The sequence below is a fragment of the Anabrus simplex genome, chromosome 1 (assembly GCF_040414725.1).
Source record: "Anabrus simplex isolate iqAnaSimp1 chromosome 1, ASM4041472v1, whole genome shotgun sequence".
NCBI lineage: Eukaryota > Metazoa > Arthropoda > Insecta > Orthoptera > Tettigoniidae > Anabrus > Anabrus simplex.
This window is the reverse complement of record NC_090265.1, coordinates 500,218,211-500,239,828: the sequence shown is the minus strand read 5'-3', so window position 1 is coordinate 500,239,828 and position 21,618 is coordinate 500,218,211. Positions and strand designations below refer to the sequence as shown.

General features: G+C 42.1%; 1 protein-coding gene across 2 annotated transcripts in view; it reads right to left on the bottom strand.

Moving 5' to 3' along the window:
* The window catches only part of LOC136857020 (tenascin-X), a 179,699-nt gene extending 163,073 nt beyond the window's left edge, over window positions 1-16,626 (bottom strand). For both annotated transcript variants that reach the window (XM_067135365.2, XM_067135364.2), the window contains exons 1-2: window positions 16,353-16,626; window positions 2,597-4,864 (exon numbers count right to left, since the gene is read on the bottom strand). In XM_067135365.2, coding sequence (XP_066991466.2) covers window positions 2,597-4,864; window positions 16,353-16,444 — 2,360 coding nt within the window. In that variant the 5' untranslated portion in view covers window positions 16,445-16,626. The remainder of the gene's footprint in view (window positions 1-2,596; window positions 4,865-16,352) is intronic.
* Window positions 16,627-21,618: the final 4,992 nt, after the last annotated feature.

Genomic DNA, 21,618 nt, shown 5'->3' with positions numbered 1-21,618 from the left:
TTAGCCTTTTTTCTTCTGCAGTGGTTGGTAACGAAATCTCTATCTCCTTATATTAGTAAGAATGACGCCTTAATCTTCGATATCTCGGCCAATGCCCGTGATCCTTTCCAGAATCAATGGATAATGGTGCCTGGACCATTACTTTTGGTTATAAAAGTAAATATACTTCTAGGGGTGGGTAGGTTGGACCCTGGCAGGTGTAATGAATGCATCTCTCCTCGAGAATCATTTTTAGGCAAGAATAGCAACATTGAAACTAACATACTATGTTATAATCCTTGCGGGGCGGACTCTATATTTCTATCCTAACTTAGCTTTTTATATCCTCATTCGGAGTATCCTCCTGGCATTTTTCTCACCTTTTTTTTTTACCAGCAATCATTCTGAATACTGTCATGTCTGTTACTTCCAACTTATGAGTAAGATATCCTGAGTCAAGCCAACTTTCATTACCGAACAACAAAGTTAGTCTGTAAACAGTCCGGTGTATACTCCCTGCCATGTAATCTTATACACTAAGCGTACAACCTTACTCCTTCTCACCTCTTAATACGGAAGGTAGTGATTTGTAGTTATTTTCCAACTTTTGGGTTTGATTCAGTGTCACTCACCATACAGTTTAGGGACCCTACTTGCCGACATGACGTCTTACTGTTAATCCTGCAGGTTTGCACTATGAAGTCATGATTTTTTCCTGACTTACCACTGCCATATTATGAAAATCACGAGTGTTACATTTCTGGGTATAAGTAAAACATATTTTCTTTTTCTGTAGGATTGTAAATCTGTTTGGTAATACCAGGTAAGTAGAATTGTGGCACGTTCGAATAACGTAATTTGTGTTAAATGACGAATTACGGACTTATTCCGCCCAATTCATATGTATAGAATTCCATTAGGATGTATAAGTAGCAACAAAAATCTGCAAGAACTCTTCCGAAAAGGCAAGCAACGTTATCTCCTCTATAAAGATCAATTCTGTTGAAATGGGAGGAAATTTCGTTATCAACTTAACCTAACTTAACCTTGTCTTGTCACGAATTTTGTACGGTTTGGAGAATAAGCCTTTGTATATTCTTATTTACTTACGGCATATCTACATATAATATATTTGCTTGTGTGTATTATTACCGCGTGGTTTCACGTCAGTCCGACTAGTAATAGCAAGTTTCAAGAAGGAGCTGAAGTACTGTATTTACATCAGGCAAACGCATAGTAATGCGTATATCCAAATAAAGGCAGAAATATATAACTTGAAAGTGAGTGAGAGAGAGAGAGAGAGAGAGAGAGAGTTTATTTCCTTAATTCCTCATTGAGCTAGAAAACCGACTTAATTATGAATTTTTAGATTTATCATTTACTTCGGTAAGGGAATCTCCATTATTGTTACTTACTGTACTTTGAGGTTAGTTTGTTGATGGTTATATTTCGTGATTTCAGTATATAACTAGTCGAGTTGGCAGCAGTGATGAGCCATTCGAAGAAAGACAGTAGGTTGGCGATATTTGTTTTTTAGTGTAAAGCCTTACGTGCCGCGTATTATAAATATAGTTTCGTCCTGAAGCTGACTTCTTTCTTACGGAATATGTTGTTGATCGCATTAACTTTGCTGCACCTTTATTAAATCTCCATTCCTGGGAGAATATACGTCCTAAATACTTGTAATGATCTATCTGTTCCAGTTTTGTATTCCAAACCTGCCATTCAATTCTCTTAGGTTTCTTACTTACTGACATCACTTTAGACTTGGAAAGGCTAATTTTAATATCATACTCATTGCACCTATTTTCGAGTTCCAAAATGTTAGACTGCAGGCTTTCAGCACAATCTGCCATTAAGTCCAAGTCGTTGGCATAGGCCAAACTGCCTATTTTTCCACCCAATTGAAACCCTCCCTGACAATTTATACCTTTCAGTAGATGAACCATGTAAACTATGAACAACAAAGGTGAAAGATTACAGCCCTGTCCAACCCCTGTAAGTACCTTGAACCAGGAACTCATTCTACAATCATCTATCACTGCAGCCCAATTGCCAACATAAATGACTTTGATTGATTTTAATAATCTACCCTTAATCCCATAGTACCTCAGGACGGCTAACGTATTTCCCGTTGGTACTCAGTCACACACCTTCTCTAGATATATGAAACATAAACACAACTGTCTCCGAAACCCGTAAAAGTAGTTAATGGAATACAAAGCCAATAGCATTATTATTTACATAACTGTCTATCCCTCTCGTAGCATTTTTCAGTTACATGATGCATACTGAAAATCTGATGGTTTCTTCTATTCTCTGTTTACATACTTAATAAGGGTGTAAAGTTAAGCTTAATTCTCAGTTTAATATATCTCTCTCTCCCATATAAGAATTAGGGTCCGATGACCTTCGATGTTAGGCCCCTTAAAACAACAAGCATCATCATCATCAACCATATAAGGTTATATATTTCTTGTTTCTTCCAATCACTTTGCAGTCAGCATCGCATTTCAGTAGTTCAAAGTGGTAGGACGTTGCAATAGCCAATCTACTTTATGACACTTAGATTAATGAACTACAATGTTGCTTATAAAAGCAAGTAAAAATCACTTACCTGCTGTCCCTTTTGAGTTTAAGAGGGTGTGGGGTGCAGGTTACATTATTCCAAGTTGCGTCTGAGCAGTTTACTTGACCAGTAGAAGAGTAGCGTATGAGAACACAAAGATGAGGAAATTCTTCATCATTAGAATATCCAGGGAAACAAGTACATATATTAGGACCAGTACAACTGCTGTTGATACACTCTGGAACACAACGAGGAACACAGGTGTTGAGACCTTGTTCTATATAGCCAATGTTGCATGAACATTTGTTGGGTGCTGTACACATTCCATTTTCACATCCTGAAGGGCAACGAGGAACACAACTACCTGAATCTTGTTTCATGTAACCATTGTTGCACGTACAATTGTTGGGCGCTGTACAAGCTCCATTTTCACAACCCGCAGGGCAATGAGGTACACAATTGTTAAACCCTTCTTCAATGTAACCACTGTTGCACGTGCATTTGTTGGGCGCTGTACAAGTTCCATGCTCACATCCTGAAGGGCAGTGAGGAACACAGTAGATTAACCCTTCTTTGATGTAACCACTGCTGCACGTACAATTGTTAGGTGCTATACATATTCCATTTTCACACCCCCCTGGGCAATTGGGAACACAATTGTTTAACCCTTCTTCAATGTAACCATTGTTGCAAGTACATTGGTTGGGTGCTGTACAGATTCCATTCTCGCATCCACTCGGACAGTTAGGAACACAGATATTTGGGCCTTGTTCAGTGTAGCCACTGTTACAAGTACATTTGTTGGGTGCTGTACAGATTCCATTCTCGCATCCACTCGGACAGTGAGGAACACAGGTATTTGGCCCTTGCTCAATGTAACCGCTGTCGCAAGTACACTTGTTGGGAGCTGTACACACTCCATTTTCACAGCCCCCTGGGCAATGGGGTACACAATTGTTTAAACCTTTTTCAGTGTAACCACTGTTGCATGCACATTTGTTGGGAGCTGTACATACTCCATTTCCACACCCTGCAGGGCAATGAGGTACACAATTGTTTAATCCCTTCTCAGTGTAACCACTATTGCATGTACATTTATTGGGCGCTGTACAGATTCCATTTTCACACCCTGCAGGGCAATGCGGTACACAATTATTTAATCCTTTCTCTATGTAGCCACTGTTGCACATACATTTGTTCGGCGATGTACAGATTCCATTTTCACATCCTGATGGGCAATGGGGAACACAATTGTTTAACCCTTCTTCAATGTAACCACTGTTGCACAAACATTTGTTGGGAGCTATACAGACTCCATTCTCACACCTTGAAGGGCAATGGGGAACACATTTATTTGTCCCTTCTTCAGTATAACCATTGCTGCACGTACATATGTTGGGAGCTGTACAGGCTCCATTATTACATCCCTCTGGGCAATGGGGAATGCAGTTGTTTAATCCTTCTTCAATATAACCAATGTTGCAAGTACATTTGTTGGGAGCTGTACAGGTTCCATTATCACATCCCCCAGGACAATTCGGAACGCAGTCGTTAAATCCTTGATCGATATAGCCATTGTTGCAAGTACATTTGTTGGGAGCTGTGCACACTCCATTTTCACATCCCCCTGGGCAATGAGGTACACAATTATTTAATCCTTTCTCAGTGTAACCACTGTTGCATGTACATTTGTTGGGAGCTGTACATACTCCATTTCCACACCCCGCTGGGCAATGAGGTACACAATTGTTTACTCCCTTCTCAGTGTAACCACTGTTGCATGTACATTTGTTGGGAGCTGTACATACTCCATTTCCACACCCTGCAGGGCAATGAGGTACACAATTGTTTAATCCCTTCTCATTGTAACCACTGTTGCATGTACATTTATTGGGCGCTGTACAGATTCCATTTTCGCACCCTGCAGGGCAATGAGGTACACAATTATTTAAGCCTTTCTCTATGTAGCCACTGTTGCACGTACATTTGTTGGGTGATGTACAGATTCCATTTTCACATCCTGCAGGGCAATGCGGGACGCAGTTGTTTGCTCCTTTTTCAGTGAATCCGATGTTGCATGTACATTTGTTTGGCGCTGTACACAGCCCTTTATCACATCCCGCAGGACAGTGGGGAATGCAGCTGTTTAACCCTTGTTCGATGTAGCCAGTGTTGCACGTACAATTGTTGGGAGCTGTACAGACCCCATTAATACAGCCTTCAGGGCAAGAAGGAACGCATTTCTTCGTATCTCTGTCGAGTTCATAGCCGTCACAGCAGTGTCGTTTTATGACCCACTTTTGGTTGGATTCGACCCTGAAAACAATAAAGAGAAATGCTATTGTAATTGAAGGGTCAATATCATTACGGATCAAAACTAAAACTCTAGTGTTTCTGACCAACACTGACCAGAACAATATACAGATCCCGGCATCTAGCTGTCCAACTGACTATGGCAACGCAGGAGTAGGAGAGGGGAGAAGTGCGGTGCAGGGCTCGTGTTGAATATGTGTCCAATGACCTGAACTACCGTCTGTTATCGGACATAGACATGTCTGTAACTGCCAAAGGGCACCTTCTTAATTGATTTTATTACATCCTTTAATTTTATGGATTTTAAGTACGGGGAACTTATATTCGTTGGGCCTACAGTCCACCTCATGTTGCACACCATGAAAATCTCGGAGACAATTCTCAATCAGCGCCTGCGCACCAACATTTGTACCAACCAGTGCGGTTCGTTTCATGAGTTGAGACAACTGACGCTCGAACGCTCAAGGAGCGACATCAAGAGAAATGACTGCCACTTCACATTGCCTTCCTCGATCTCGAGAAGGCTTTTGATCATGTTCCGCATCAGTTGATCTGGTATGCATTTCGCGACCATGACGTTCCGGAACAGCTTATCAGCTGGGTCAGAATTTTATGAACGAACACCAACAGTCGAATACCGGTACGCTGTGCTGTCGGCACCTTAGATAGCTTCCCCGTTAAAGTTGGTGTCTTTTCAACACTGTTATCGCAACTCTTAATCATCGTCATGGACACCATCAATCGGGACTTGCCACGGAGCGTTCCTTGGACCCTCTTATACGCCGACGACGTCGCACTTGCAAACACTACCCAAACACAATTATTTCTCCTTATATGGTCTCCGTCTGAACATCAGGAAGACTGAATACCTGGAAACTAATCCAAGTGATGGCGCCATCCAAGTCAGGGGTGAGAGCTTAGCTAAAACAGATTATTTCCGGTATCATGGATCACGCCTGCAGAGTGACTGTGAAATTAACAACGAAGTTCAAACTGGGATAAATTCATCTTGGATGTGGTGGACGGATGGCGCTGGCGTACTTTGAGACAAAATAATGCCTCTTTGCCGAAAGTCCACGATATAACGAACCATTGTACGACCAGTTGCGCTATATGACGCTGAATGCCGACCGTCCAACAAAAGTACTGAATACCAACAAAAGCACTGCAGATGAGAATGCTACGCTGGTGGATGGGCATCTCGTTAATCCCCATCAGGAATGACACAAAATTCATCAGCAAATGGGCATCGCGTCTACTATGGAGAAAAATGTGGGGAAGGCGCCTCTGATGGTACAGCCATATTCTACGTGCAGCTGCAACACCTGGCACATTTCCGTACCTCGCCTTCCACTTTGACGTCAATGTTGTACGCTCACCTGAACGATCACAGAAATACTGGCTAGAGGCTGTACAAAAGGTAATGAGGGCCGTTGGTTTGAGGCCAAACGACGTCCACAACCGTGCAAAATGACATTTGAAGACTCGAAAAGTGGACCCTGCAGTTGTGGGGTAACTCTAGGTAGTAGTATAAGAGGAAGAATAAGAAGAAGAAGAAGAAGAAGAAGAAGAAGAAGAAGATCACTTTCAACAATCATCTCACCTCATCTTATTATAGCTTGTCTGTAGAACTCATTAGATACGATCACGCATGATTTGCAACATGGTGTCCTATGAGCCATACTCTATGCTGATGACTTCATGCTTGCGACAACAACCCGGGATGAGGTGGAGCTACTAGTACAGGTTTGGAGCGATCGGTTTACTGCGTTTGGACTCTACGTTAATATTGCAAAGATTAGGTACAATGGAGACAAGCTCAACAAACGGCTCCATCCAGTTGATAACCAAACCTGGCGAAAATTGGTATGTTCCTGTCTGTAGAATGACGGCGGAATTGATGGCGACGTGCGAGCGCGTGTTAATGCAACCCTGATGAGATGAAGAAAAGGTACAGCGCGGTTAATATCTGATGGCACGAAACCTTAGTTGCGCATCAAATGAGTTTTTCATGCGGACAAGTCCATGTGCAGCAGCATGAGTGAGAAGGGAGGAATGTTCATTTTGCTATAGTTGCTACGGAAGGGTTTACATCGAATCCTGGTAACTGAATGCCCTTATCCGCTCTTCTTCTGCTGTCAGCCTGACAAGGCTTCATTTCGCTCCCAGTAGGACAGCAGTAATTACCCCTCCACTACCTTCCCTCCCCTCCTTTCCCCACCAAGCTCGTGGGTTCGCGTAAGCTTGTGCCATCAGATAGTAATCGCACTCTACGGGAACAGTGTACAAGCGAAGATGTCTCTACGTCTGAAATCAAAGATCTAACGAACTGCCATTGGTACATTGGGGTTTGTATGGGACAGAATGTTGGCTTAAGAAAAAAAAGCCACCGGGCATGAATGTCACATCACGGAAATGAGCATGGTTTGTTGAACAATGGACGTCTCCCCATTAGATCATATCCGCAATGACACACTGAGAAGATGATTTGGTATCGCCTCCCTCCAGGAGAAAACACGAAGACGGTTATGAGGGTGAAGTCATGTCTCAAGAAGAGCGCCTGGAACTATCCCCCGGTCCCGGGTTCGATTCCTGGCAGGGTCGGGAATTTTAAATATAATTTCTTAATTTCGCTGGCGCAGGGGCTAGGTGTATGTGTCGTCTTAATCATCATGTCATCCTCATCACGACGCGCAGGTTGCCTACGGGTGTCAAATCAAGACCTGCACACGGCGAGATGAACATGTCCTCGGACACTCCCGACACTAAAAGTCATACGCCATTTCTTTTTATCAAAGTAGATATGAGAATCTGAGGCATGCATTGGACTAGAGCCCAGAACGGAGGGAAGTGGTGAACAATAATCTAAAGAACAGACCCTGCACCGAGTGGGACAGCGCTAGAGAGATGATGATGATCAGGTTTCAATAAGAGATGAAGAAAAGTTATGGGAATACTGTGCAACGGAAATCTGAGATCTAATATCTACTGAACTGACGTCCCTCCAGTGGTGTTGTATGGAAGGAGTGTTGCCCTGATGACTTCCTTGTTTATCCACTTTAAAAACAATCGTCATCATCATGGTATTCAATATTTTAAAAAAACCAACACAGATTAATAATGGAAACGAAAAATCCGTGCTGGCGCGCGACAGCGATCTATGGTGGTCTGTTTCCTAGTAAACTATAAAACCCATGGCAAAATATTTTAGACAAACGATTCCGTTTAGATTTTTTTCTACATTTTTCTCATGTACAAAAATATTAAGGTCCGCCTTTGTGGTGTAGTGGTTAGTGTGATTAGCTGCCACCCCCAGAGGTCCGGGTTCGATTCCCGGCACTGCCACGAAATTAAAAAAGTGGTACTAGGGCTGGAACGGGGTCCACTAAGCCTCGGGAGGTCAACTGAGTAGAGGGGGGTTCGATTCCCTCCCCAACCATCCTGGAAGTGGTTTTCCGTGCTTTCCCACTTCTCCAGGCAAATGCCGGGATGGTACCTAACTTAAGGCCACGGTCGCTACCTTCCCACTTCCTAGTCTATCCCCTCCAATCTTCCCATCCCCCCACAAGGCCCCTGTTCAGCATAGCAGATGAGGCCGCCTGGGCGGGGTACTGGTCATCCTCCCCAGTTGTATTTCCCGATCCAGTGTCTGAAGCTCCAGGATACTGCCCTTGAGGCGGTAGAGGTGGGATCCCTCGCTGAGTCCGAGGAAAAAACAGACCCTGGAGAGTAAATAAATTAAGAAGAAGAAGATTAAACTTGACAGTTCTTCATCCCAAGAAATAAAGTTTATTTATGCAAACCATTTTACTCTCCAAACAGATACAAAAAGAAGTAAACTGAAAATCAGAAAAAAGTGTATTGAAATTTTTGATAAGTGTGGATTCTTATTTTATTTATTTTTTGTCTTAATATTTGTGTCGTTCGTTCGTAATCTGTTTACCTTCCAGGGTCGGTTTTTTCCTCGGAATCAGCGAGGTATCCCACCTCTACCGCGTCAAGAGCAGTGTCCTGGAGCTTCAGACTCTGGGTCTGGGGATACAACTGGGGAGGATGACCAGTACCTCGCCCAGGCGGCCTCACCTGCTATGCTGATAGGAGCCTTGTGGGGGGGATGGGAAGTTTGGCAGGGATAGACAAGGAAGAGGGTAGGAAGCGGTCGTGGCCTTTTCAAATTTCGTGGCAGAGCCGGGAATCGAACCCGGGCCTCCGGGGGTGGCAGTTAATCACACTAGCCACTATACCACAGAGGCGGTGTCAAGTTTAATACATCAATAAATTAGTTTCCAGCAATGGATACAGCATATCGAGTTTGATGTAAATACTTCATTTGCAAGACTTTGTCTCGTAGGTCCAAGATAATGTATAAATAGGTATTTGGCATGTGTAGCAGTTACGATAATACCCTCAGGGGTTCACATCTCGTTAGAATCTAGTGCCAGTCACAGGACCTTAACTTTAACATGTTTGTGCCAGGCTCTTCCTGCCACTTCTGTGTCCAATCTCAGCCGTGAATGGTGACCATGGGATCCTGGTTTACTCTGATATACTTTATCCCATGTTCCCTGTCTTTGTTATTTCTAGGCCTCAGATTTCTATGATATGCTACACTTTTATCCTAGTCTCCTTTCACAAACTTGTTATATAAAACACATTTTAGCGTATTTATTACATTTTACATCAAGTCACATTTGATCAGAACAGGTAGCTATACAAGCTTTTGTTTTTGGTCATATTGTGATTGTTTTGGCCCTTAACCAAGTTCTGTCACATGTTTTGTGCCGATAACGCCGATTGATTTTGTTTTTGTTTGATTATTTTGGATATCCTATTCTTAGAAATAATTTGTGGCTAAATGAAGTTTGAAGGTAAAGTGTTTCGCGAGCAGGTAGTTATCAAAATAGAAAAGACAAAAGGAAGTTAGAAATTAGGCCAGTTTGCAGTTGGTCGGCCTCGCGTACGCCCGCTTCACCCCTCCCAAATATTTCCTGTTAGTTGGTTCCAAAACCATTGTTGCTGCAGTCAGTGACTATTAATATACTTTTGGAAGCATTAGTTGTGTAGAGGACAGACAATAGATATCTTTCTTCTCAGAATCCTTTCGACTTCTCTGCATTGAATATTTTCTTGATTTCGCGGAAAAAAGAAAATACAGTTAATACTATTTAATAGAGCGAACAGTCTGCTATGATCATTAGGAGTTAATACTGTGTTACAAAAAGATATATTCTCCGTTGAATGATGAATAAAAAGAAATCTCTTCTAAGCAATTTTCCGACAAGATTTAATTTATATTGCGTTACGTTTCTAAATGTTTAAGTTACAATGTGTTTTCTTAGGGCATAAGTGCATAACCATTCTTCTTACTCGAATTATAAAAAGAGGTGGTGGTGAAGGGAGTGAAAATGGATGACTACCTAGGCCTCACAAACGTAATAATGTCAGGGTCATGAAATAACAAAAGTGGACCAAGGGAGGTCGGACAGGAAAGACGAAAGCCTTCGTCACTACTATGAAAACAATGAAAAGTGGCATCTGCTGTTTCTGGCACTCCTCTTGTAACTGGCGTAGTGACAAAATCAGGGGTTGGAACACTTGCACGGTGTGACATATGCCCGGAGTGACATTTGCACGGAGTGACACTTGCACGGAGCCCTTCACTCTATCTAACAGCTTTGTGAGCGAGAAATAGGATGGTGGCATTTGCATGGAGCGACACTTGCACGGAGCCTCGATTTTCATATACTCCGGTATTAATAAACACGTACAGTACTTCTTACAGCCTCGATTGAAGAGCTGGCCTACCTCCTCAGTGTAAATTCAATCAATCAATCAATCAATCAATCAATCAATCAATCAATCAATCAATCAATCAATCAATCAATCAATCAATCAATCAATCAATCAATCAATCAATGCTGATCTGCATTTAGGGCAGTCGCCCAGGTGGCAGATTCACTATCTCTTGTTTTCATAGCCTTTTCTTAAATGATTTCAAAGAAATTGGAAATTTATTGAACATCTCCCTTGGTAAGTTATTCCAATCCCTAACTCCCCTTCCTATAAATTTATATTTGCTCCAATTCGTCCTCTTGAACTCCAACTTTATCTTCATATTGTGATCTTTCCTACTTTTAAAGACGTTACTCAAACGTATTCGTCTACTAATGTCATTCCACGCCATCTCTCCGATGACAGCTCGGAACATACCACTTAGTCGAGCAGCTCGTCTTCTTTCTCCCAATTCTTCCCAGCCCAAACTTTGCAACATTTTTGAAACGCTACTCTTTTGTCGGGAATCACCTAGAACAAATCGAGCTGGTTTTCTTGGGATTTTTTTCCAGTTCTTGAATCTAGTAACCCTGGTGGGGGTCTCATAAACTAGAACCATACTCTGGTTGGGGTCCTACCAGAGAGTTATATATCCTCTCTTTTACATCCTCACTACAACCCCTAAACACCCTCATAACCCTCTGCAGAGATCTGTACCTATTATTTACAATCCCATTTATGGGATTACCCCCAATGAAGATCTTTCGTTATTTTAAAACCTAGATACAATGATCCCCAAAAGGAACTTTCACCCCATCAACGCAGTAATTAAAACAGAGAGGACTTTTCCTATCTGTGAAACTCATAACTTGACTTTTAAACCTGTCTATCATCGTCCATCTATCATGCTGTCCATCTCACAACATTATCGAGGTCATGTTACAGTTGCTCACAATTTTGTAACTTATTTATTACTCTATATAGAATAACATCATCCGAAAAAAGGCCTTACTTCTGGTTCCACTTCTTTACTCATATCATGTATATATAAGAAAACATAAAGGTCCAATAATACTGCCTTGAGGAATTCCCCTCTTAATTATTACAGGGTTACATAAAGCTTCGCCTACTCTAATTTTTTGAGATCTATTTTCTAGAAATATAGACACCCATTCAGTCACTCTTTTGTCTAGTCCAATTGGACTCATTTTTGCCAGTAGTCTCCCATGATCCACCCTATCAAATGCTTTAGACAGGTCAATTGCGATACAGTCCATTTGACCTCCTGAATCTAAGATATCTACTATATCTTGCTATATCTTGCTATCAAATGCTTTAGACAGGTCAATCGCTTCTTTCTGGCTTTCTGGCTTTCAACTTTTGTATCTTACTGTAAATGTCATTGTTATGATATGTAAATTTTAATACTTCTTTAGCATTAGTCACCTCCTCCATCTGGACATTTTCCTTGTAACCAACAATCTTTACATACTGCTGACTGAATACTTCTGCCTTTTCAAGATCCTCACATACACACTCCCCTTGTTCATTAATTATTCCTGGAATGTCTTTCCTGGGACCAGTTTCTGTCTTGGGTAAAGTACCTATACGTACCCTTCCATTTTTCACTAAAATGTGTATGACTGCCAATTATGTTTGCCATCATGTTATCCATAGCTGACTTCTTTGCTAGATTCAATTTGCTAGTAAGTTCCTTCAATTTCTCCTGACTTCCACAGCCATTTCTAACTCCATTTCTTTCCAATCTGCACCTCCTTCTTAGTCTCTTTATTTCTCTATTATAATAAGGTTGATCTGTACCATTCCTTACCACCTTTAAAGGTACAAACCTGTTTTCACATTCCTCAACAATTGCTTTAAACGCATCCCAGAGTCTGTCATTTTTTGCCGTTTTCCACCGATCATAGTTACTTTTTAAGAACTGCCTCATGCCTGCTTTATCAGCCATATGGTACTGCCTAATAGTCCTACTTTTAAGACCTTCCTTTCTATCACATTTATTTTTAACTACGACAAACACAGCTTCATGATCACTAATACCATCTGTTACTTCGGTTTCTCTATAGAGCTCATCTGGTTGTACCAGCACCACGTCCAGGATATTCTCTCTAGTTGGTTCCTTCACTTTCTGAATCAGCTGTCCTTCCCATATTAGCTTATTTGCCATTTGTTGGTCATGCTTCCTGTCGTTCGCATTTCCATCCCAATTGACATCTGGTAAATTGAGATCACCCGCTACAATCACATTCCTTTCCACGTCGTTTCCCACATAGCTGATTATCTTATCAAATCTGTGTCAGCGCTACCCTTTCCCGATCTGTACACTCCAAAGACACCAAGTTGCCTATTATCTTTAGAAATGAGCCTTACACCTACAAGTTCATATTTGTCATTTTTAACTTTTTCGTAGCTTACAAATTCTTCTTTCACCAGAATGAATACTCCCCCTCCGACCATTCCTATCCTATCTCTACGATACATACTCCCGTTCCGTGAGAAAATTTCTGCATCCATTATATCATTTCTCAGCCATGATTCAACTCCTATTACAATATCTGGTAAGTATATATCTATTAATTTACTTAATTCTATTCCTTTCTTTACAATACTTCTACAGTTCAACACTAACATTTTAATGTCATCCCTACTTGACTTCCAGATCTCTGTACCCTTATTTAATTGCGGTGTTACGGTATGTGTTCAAAGTGGGTACCATCACGTGCCACACATTGTTCATAGCGTGTGTGAAGATTATTGAACATATTGATGAACAGATGTTTTGCAAGGACTCAAAAATGACGTGATATTCTCGCGTAAGTTTTGCATATTTACAGTGGACACATCAGTCTTCGCAACTGATCCTTTCAACATGCTCCATATGTAGGTTCTGGGGCCGTGAGATCCAGGGAGCAGGAAAGGTAAATCAGGCGACCTCCAAAGTGTCGTTGCAGAAGGGTAAGTGACTTCCCCTCGTGGGGGGATTGTAACACTTGTTGGAGAACTCGTCCACGATTCTCGTTTTTTGTGACGGTTCTTGGGCGCCCTGTTATCCCATTTCGTTGATATAAGACTAATCCCGTATGATGGACCTTGTCAACGACAGCTAATGTTACTCTCTTAGGTGCTTCCTTATTTAATCGCTCACCGGGCAAGTTGCCGTGCACCGAGCTCGATAGCTGCAGTCGCTTAAGTGCGGCCAGTATCCAGTATTCGGGAGATAGTAGGTTCGAACCCCACTGTCGGCAGCCCTGAAAATGGTTTTCCGTGGTTTCCCATTTTCACACCAGGCAAATGCTGGGGCTGTACCTTAATTAAGGCACGGCCGCTTCCTTCCCACTCATAGCCCTTTCCTGTCCGATCGTCGCCATAAGACCTATCTGTGTCGGTGCGACGTAAAGCAACTAGCAAAAAAGAGTTGCCGTGCGGTCAGGGTTACGCGGCTATAAGCTTGCATCCGGGAGATAGTGGGTTCGAATCCCACTGTCGGCAGCCCTGAAGATGGTTTTCCGTGGTTTCCCCATTTTCACACCAGGCAAATGGCCACGGCCGCTTTCTTCCAACTCCTAGGTCTTTCCTATCCCATCGTCGCCATAAGACCTATCCGTGTCGGTGTGACGTAAAACAAATAGCAAAAAGCAAGAAAGCAAAATTTAATCGCTCCTCGCTGTGTTCTTTAACGTGAAGCTACCATACTTGCAGAAATCAACACGACACTGAATTCAAAATATGGCCAACTGTGATATAGGCCTACAATAAATACATCGTTGCTAGGACAGCAGAGAAGCAATGATTTCAGTGCTGTTTGTTTTGCCGTGTATTTTACTACACAAATAATAATAATAATAATAATAATAATAATAATAATAATAATAATAATAATAATAATAATAATATTGGTTTTACGACTCACTAACTACTTTTACGGTTTTTCGGAGACGCCAAGGTGCCGGAATTTAGTCCTTTAGGACTAAATCTAGCGACACGGGGCTGACTTACTTGCGCACCTTCAAATACCACCGGACTGAGCCAGGATCGAACCTGCCAAGTTGGGGTCAGAAGGCCAGCGCCTGAGCCACACAGCCCGACACACGAGAAACGAACTTACTACAGAAACCTAGTTGTCTGAGTGTGACTGAAACCATTCATATTTGTCACTGGCATGGATCTTGCTTCATTTTGTCATAAAATACTTCTTCTTCTTCTGCTTCTTCGGTTTTTCCCTCGGACTCAGCGAAGGATCCCACCTCTACCGCCTCAAGGGCAGTGTCCTGGAGCTTCAGACTCTGGGTCGGGGGATACAATTAGGGAAGATGGCCAGTACTTCGCCCAGGCGGCCTCACCTGCTATGCTGAACAGAGGCCTTGCGGGGGGATGGGAAGATTGGAAGGGATATACAAGGAAGAGGGAAGGAAGCGGCCGTGGCCTTAAGTTAGGTACCATCCCGGCATTTGCCTGGAGGAGTGGGAAACCCCGGAAAACCACTTCCAGGATGGCTGAGGTGGGAATCTACTCATTTGACCTCCCGAGGCTGAGTGGACTCCGTTCCAGCCCTCGTACCACTTTTCAAATTTCGTGGCAGAGCTGGGATTCGAACCCGGGCCTCCGGGGGTGACTGCAAGTCACACTAACCACTACACCACAAAGGCAGACATTGTGCTAATTACGAATTATTATTTCTTTCGTATAATTATTATATCTACATAAGTACACTGGCAGTCCGCCTCCGTAGCGTAACGGTTAGTGTTAGTAGCTGCTGTCCTCGGGGGCCCGGGTTCGATTCCTGGTACTGCCAGAAATTTAAGAATGTCAGGGGGGATGGTATGTGGTTACAATGGTACAGGCAGCTCACCTCCAATGGGGTGGGGGGGGGGGTGCCTGAAAAGAGCTGCACTATCTCGGGATGAGGACACGAGTTTACTTCTAGTACACTGGCAAACCAAATATTGTACAAACCTAAACTACAGTTAGAGCATTAATGAACTCTACAGGGAATTCATGTCTTAGAATTTTAGCACTCACATTTCAAATATACTTTGGATTTTTTAGAATTACTTTTATATTTTTTTACAAACTGATGATGGTTAACGACAAAAACTTTAAGCCACTCTTTAGAAAAAGAAAAAAAGAAAGAAAACTGAATTATTTTGTATGGAAGACTAGCAGAATTGGTGAGCAGGGACGCATACCCCGTCTTCCTCGTAGGGACCTGCACACTCTGCTGCTTAAGCTTATAAATATAAGAAATAAACTGTTTACTTATAATTACTTTTATAAGCAAAATATGTGTAAAACGACAATGCGAATTGCTATATGTTACTCATTTTGATTTCAAAGTAATAAATGGACAGTGAAACAAATTAGATAATCAGAATTTGATGATGGCTGAAAATGTTTATTGGGTTGGCATGTTGACAACACTACAGTAATTATTAAAGATAGGTATCACGGCTGCCTCTTGTGTTTTCGACTGAGTCATCCACACGACGTCCTATGTAACTTGTATCTTGTTTACTACATTTTCAAATGATACATATCTGGAGTGAGATATTTTAAACTGTTATCAAATCGATAATGTCACTGAGAGGTAAGGGAGTGTGGCATGGAGAAGCTTTTCAAAAGTTGTTAAAAACAGACTAACGAATATGGACAAGAAAAGGAAATGTGTGAAACATGCTGTCTGTGAGGGTACATTACTCACTTGGTTGTAGTGGTGCACCATGTTCCGGGCTCGAGACACCAAGCGAATGGCAGCAGGAACGTGACGATCCAGATTGTTGCTTTTGTCACCATGTTAACGGGCTAAGCTAATCCTACGGCGAGATCGTTTCATTTCGGCAAATTTTAATACCTTCCACTAGAAGGTTAAAAAAATACACCAAATTTAAGCTCTCGAGAAGAGAGAAAATATTTTTCTTCTTAAGCAAACCATACATATCACTATGTTAAAATGTCACTCTCCAAGAAGTTTTCGATCTGACGAGGATGTCTTGCTAGGTCATAGAGGGCGGAGTTTAGTCCGGACGTCATCCAGCTGATTCACTTTCCTAAACTGACACATTGGCATACAGGCATACAGCATTTCTCAATCTCATTCTCTTATCTGTGGAGCAGGCGATGATACTTGGGACAGTTTGCCAGAGCTTCCGCTTGAACTTTTTATCGGGTTATCCTTGTTCTGAGGCGACATCTCTACAAAGAAGTTAGAATTAGGCCTATATAAGTTACAATAACATATGTTGTCTGTATTACTGAAGCTGGGGTAGTAAATTATAAGAGGTAATAATAATAATGTCCGCCCCTGTGGTGTAATGGTTAGTGTGATTAACTGTCACCCCCGGAGGCCCGGATTCGATTCCTGGCTCTACCACGAAATTTGAAAAGTGGTACGAGGGCTGGAATGGTGTCCACTCAGCCTCTGGAGGTTAACTGAGTAGAGGGGGGTTCGATTTCCATCTCAGCCAAACTCGAAGTTGTTTTCCGCGGTTTCCCCTAAATTAAGGCCACGGCTGCTTCCTTCCTTCTTCCTTGTCTATCCCTTCCAACCTTGCCATCCTCCCACAGGGTCCTTGTTCAGCATAGGTTTTACGTCACACCGACACAGATAGGTCTTATGGCGACGATGGGCTAGGAGTTGGAAGGAAGCGGCAGTGGCCTTAATTAAGGTACAGCCCAGCATTTGCCAGGTGTGAAAATGGGAAACCACGGAAAACCATTTTCAGGGCTGCCGACAGTGGGATTCGAACCCACTATCTCCCGGATGCAAGCTCACAGCCGCGCGCCTCTACGCGCACGGCTAACTCGCCCGGTAATAATAATAATAATAATAATAATAGAGATGTATCGTCATTGCCAGTAATTATATCCCTTTTCAGCCGGCTGAAACTGGGAATTATAGGAATTATAAAAAAAAAAGCAATTTGTACTAGCGCTGTTGTCTTTTAAGCTAATTCTTTCCTTTATTTTCTTTAATTACGCTAACAAAATGTTTAGCGGACGAAGGGAAGGAGGGGTATAGTTTTTCATCATCATCATCATCATCATCTGTTTACCCTCCAGGTTCGGTTTTTCCCTCGGACTTAGCGAGGGATCCCACCTCTACCGCCTCAGGGGCAGTGTCCTGGAGCTTCAGACTCTTGGTCGGGGGATACAACTGGGGAGTATGACCAGTACCTCGCCCAGGCGGCCTCACCTGCTATGCTGAACAGGGGCCTTGTGGAGGGATGGGAAGATTGGAAGGGATAGGCAAGGAAGAGGGAAGGAAGCGGCCGTGGCCTTAAGTTAGGTACCATCCCGGCATTCGCCTGGAGGAGAAGTGGGAAACCACGGAAAACCACTTCCAGGATGGCTGAGGTGGGAATCGAACCCACCTCTACTCAGTTGACCTCCCGAGGCTGAGTGGACCCCGTTCCAGCCCTCGTACCACTTTTCAAATTTCGTGGCAGAGCCGGGAATCGAACCCGGACCTCCGGGGGTGGCAGCTAATCACGCTAACCACTACACCACAGAGGCGGTCTGGTATAGTTTTTACCAAGGTTAAATGAACACTGAGGTATGATTGACCCGCTTGTCACGCGCATTCGTCAGTCTGGCAGTCTTTAGTGTCTGTTAGTTTCTTGGTGTGCAGTCAAATATTAAATGATTTTTAATTGTATAATCACGCCGTAGTTCTATTTAATTGTAATACATGTGTAATATTGTTCCTGTGGTGAAAGTTTTATTGTATAGTATTGAATCAAAATCTCAGAAACTATTATTGACGTACTTAAGTTGGTAAACTGTCAACCATTACTTCTCTGTCGAAATTCGCTCAGAGGGCGTATGTTGTCAGTGATGACTATCGTCGAAACTTTCATGAATTATATGCAAATTGACATCTGTATTACGCCTAATGAATTCTCAATACACTTAACACACTGTCACCTATTAAATAATTAACACACAAGAACACGTGCGTACGTTCCTACAGTTAAACTTGTACTGACCTCCACTCCGGCCGTTTTTAATAGTGGGTACGAGACGAGAGTTGCAGAGCTCGACCAACTGCGCGTGGAGCGGTCCCACGAAGGAAAAACACCCTGTAGCCTGTAGTGCTGCTTCAATTTGGTCAGTGCGTTTTCAAACGCTTCTAAGACGCGATCTTCTAGACTATCAATAAGAAATTTTTTCTTGCAATGACGAGCCATCTCTATTATTATTATTATTATTATTATTATTATTATTATTATTATTATTATTTTATTCACCAACATCGTGATGCAATTTAAGGATCGAAGATCCAAAAATGAATTTTCTGTGATCAAACTGGCTTATTTTATAGTACCAACGTATACATTTAAGAAATGACCTTCGGATGATAATAATAATAATATCCGTAAGATGCACTAGATCTATTCGATTCCCGACAGGGTCGGAAATTTTAACCATCATTGGTTAATTTCACTGGCACGGGGGCTGGGTGTATGTGTCGTCTTCATCATCATTTCATCCTCATCACGACGCGCAGGTCGCCTGCGGGTGTCAAATCCAAAGAACTGCACCTGGTGAGCCGAACATGTCCTCGGACACTCCAGGCACTAAAAGCCACACCACACGCCATTTCATTTTTTTTTACTAGCGGTATTTGTAAACTTAATCTTATCTTACAGGCCTGCTCTATGTTGAATTTCATATATTTACGTACTTACGGCATTAAATGTATATTAACATTTAAAAAAAATTACCATCAGAAACCTGTTTCAATGCATGTAAAACAGTTACTGTATTATCGGCACACTTTTTCTGGATAGATTTACACCTTAGTGCTGAATCGGTCGACCTCGGCAATCTTCGAGATTCCTACTGGCAACCTTTGAAACACGAACTATGATTTGCTTATGCATCGCTGTGCGACATCTGACGTACACTTTACGTACTAGTACTGTTGTTGTTTACACGCAAAGCCAAACTATAGAATTCATGCTAGGAACAAGATTCGCATCGAGAAATGTTATATAACGTGTGTGTGACACAGTTGTTGACTAAAGATAATTCTATTGGCAGTACTACAGGAACCGGGAGAGCTCCCTCCTTACTCCTCACCCCCGTACACAAATCTATCGATAGAAAGTGTGCCGATAATACTTAGATACTTACCAGTTAGCTACACTGCGTCATGTGGGCGTGTAAGTCATCTAACGACTATGGTATCGATTCTTTCATGGATGGCCCTGAACTGAACTTCTTCTTCTTCTTCTTCTTCTTCTTCTTCTTCTTCTTCTTCCTGGCCTTTCTCCCAATTTATTGGGTTTGTCAAGCGAAGTATATTTTGTCTAGTTTTACGAGCAGATGCCCTTCCTGACGCCGACACTTAGTGTAGTGGTAAATTTACTATTGGGTGTCCGTCGCCATAAGACCTATCTGTGTCGGTGCGACGTAAAGCAACTCGTAAACAAAAAAACAAAAACAAAGAAAACAAAACGATTGCGTGTTTCTGTGATGGTTTGCAGTATAGTGTGTTGTATGTAGATGAAGGTATCGGCAGAGTACGCCTGGCCTGTCTGGTATAATTCGACACATGCCAATCAGGTGGATGTAGCTCTAAAGGACACGTGCGCAATTATTACAGGTTGTCTGAAATCTACTCCAGTTGAATGGCTTTATCACCTTGCAGGAATAGCACCACCCCCTGTTCGTAGAGAAATCGCTGCGAATAAGGTGTCCGGGCATTTGTGGTCACTGAGATAAACTTGTGCCCACTCACAGAAATTCTCCAGTTGTCACAGGACATTTGTGGTCACTGCAGCAGAGGGTGGGCCTCATTAGCTTAATCTCGGGGTATCTGCGCCAACCTGCCTAAACACCTGCTCGCTCCTTGCAGATCAACATTTTTCTCTCGAGGGCATTATTTAGAAACTGATACCTTCAGACACAAACACAGTTCTATATCGAAATTTACTGTTGTGTGCTGTAATGGATTTGACAGTTACTAATAAGGCAAATGGTTATATGTACTGAAAGTATAGGGTAAGTCAACATGAAATCGTCACCTGGGTGTGTCTGAAGGAGCAGAACATGTAATGTCATGTTTTTGGCAACATACAATTCTGTAGATGACAAATATATTCTATTATATTTCCTATCCGGCCTCTCTTGGTCAACTCTTGTTCCCTTCCGACCCCCACGGCACGATGTTTGCCAATGCCAGGCAGTCTTATATTTTCACGTCCTTAGTGGCCTTTCCCTTATTTTTTCCTAAAAGAGAGTCGGACCTATTCGACTATTTTCTAGTTAGTTTTAAGGAAGGATGGTGGCACCGTTTTACTTTCTCACAAAAACAGTAGCACCACCATCACGAAAAGGTCCCGTGGCTACAACGATATGAATAGTCACGCAGATATACAAGCTCGTATATTTGATATTTAAACTCTTAATAGATCACAAAGTGAATTTTCATATACAAACATCAGAGTCTAATTCAAAAAATAAGTTTCCTGTTTGTTTATCGTGGAATAATTAAAGGTAGGCCAAGGTAAAAGAATGTTTTATTCCGCACCAGTCCTTCATTTTTAGAAAAACTAAAGTTAATCCATCGTTAATTTAATAATAATAATAATAATAATAATAATAATAATAATAATAATAATAATAATAATAATTTCGTGTGGCTATTTCTAGCCGAGTGCAGCCCTTTTATGGCAGACCTTCCGATGAGGGTGGGTGGCATCTGCCATGCAGGTAACTGCGTGTTATTGTGGCGGAGTGTAGTGTTATGTGTGGTGTGTGAGTTTCAGGGACTTCACAAATACCCAGTCCCCGAGCATTGGAATTAACCAATGAAAGTTAAAATCCCCAACCCAGCCGGGAATCGAACCCGGGACCCTCTAAACGGAAGGCCAGTACGCCGACCATTCAGCCAACGAGTCGAAAAATTAATTAATTAATTAATTAATTTCTAGTAGTCTAACGTCACGCTAACATATTTTTCG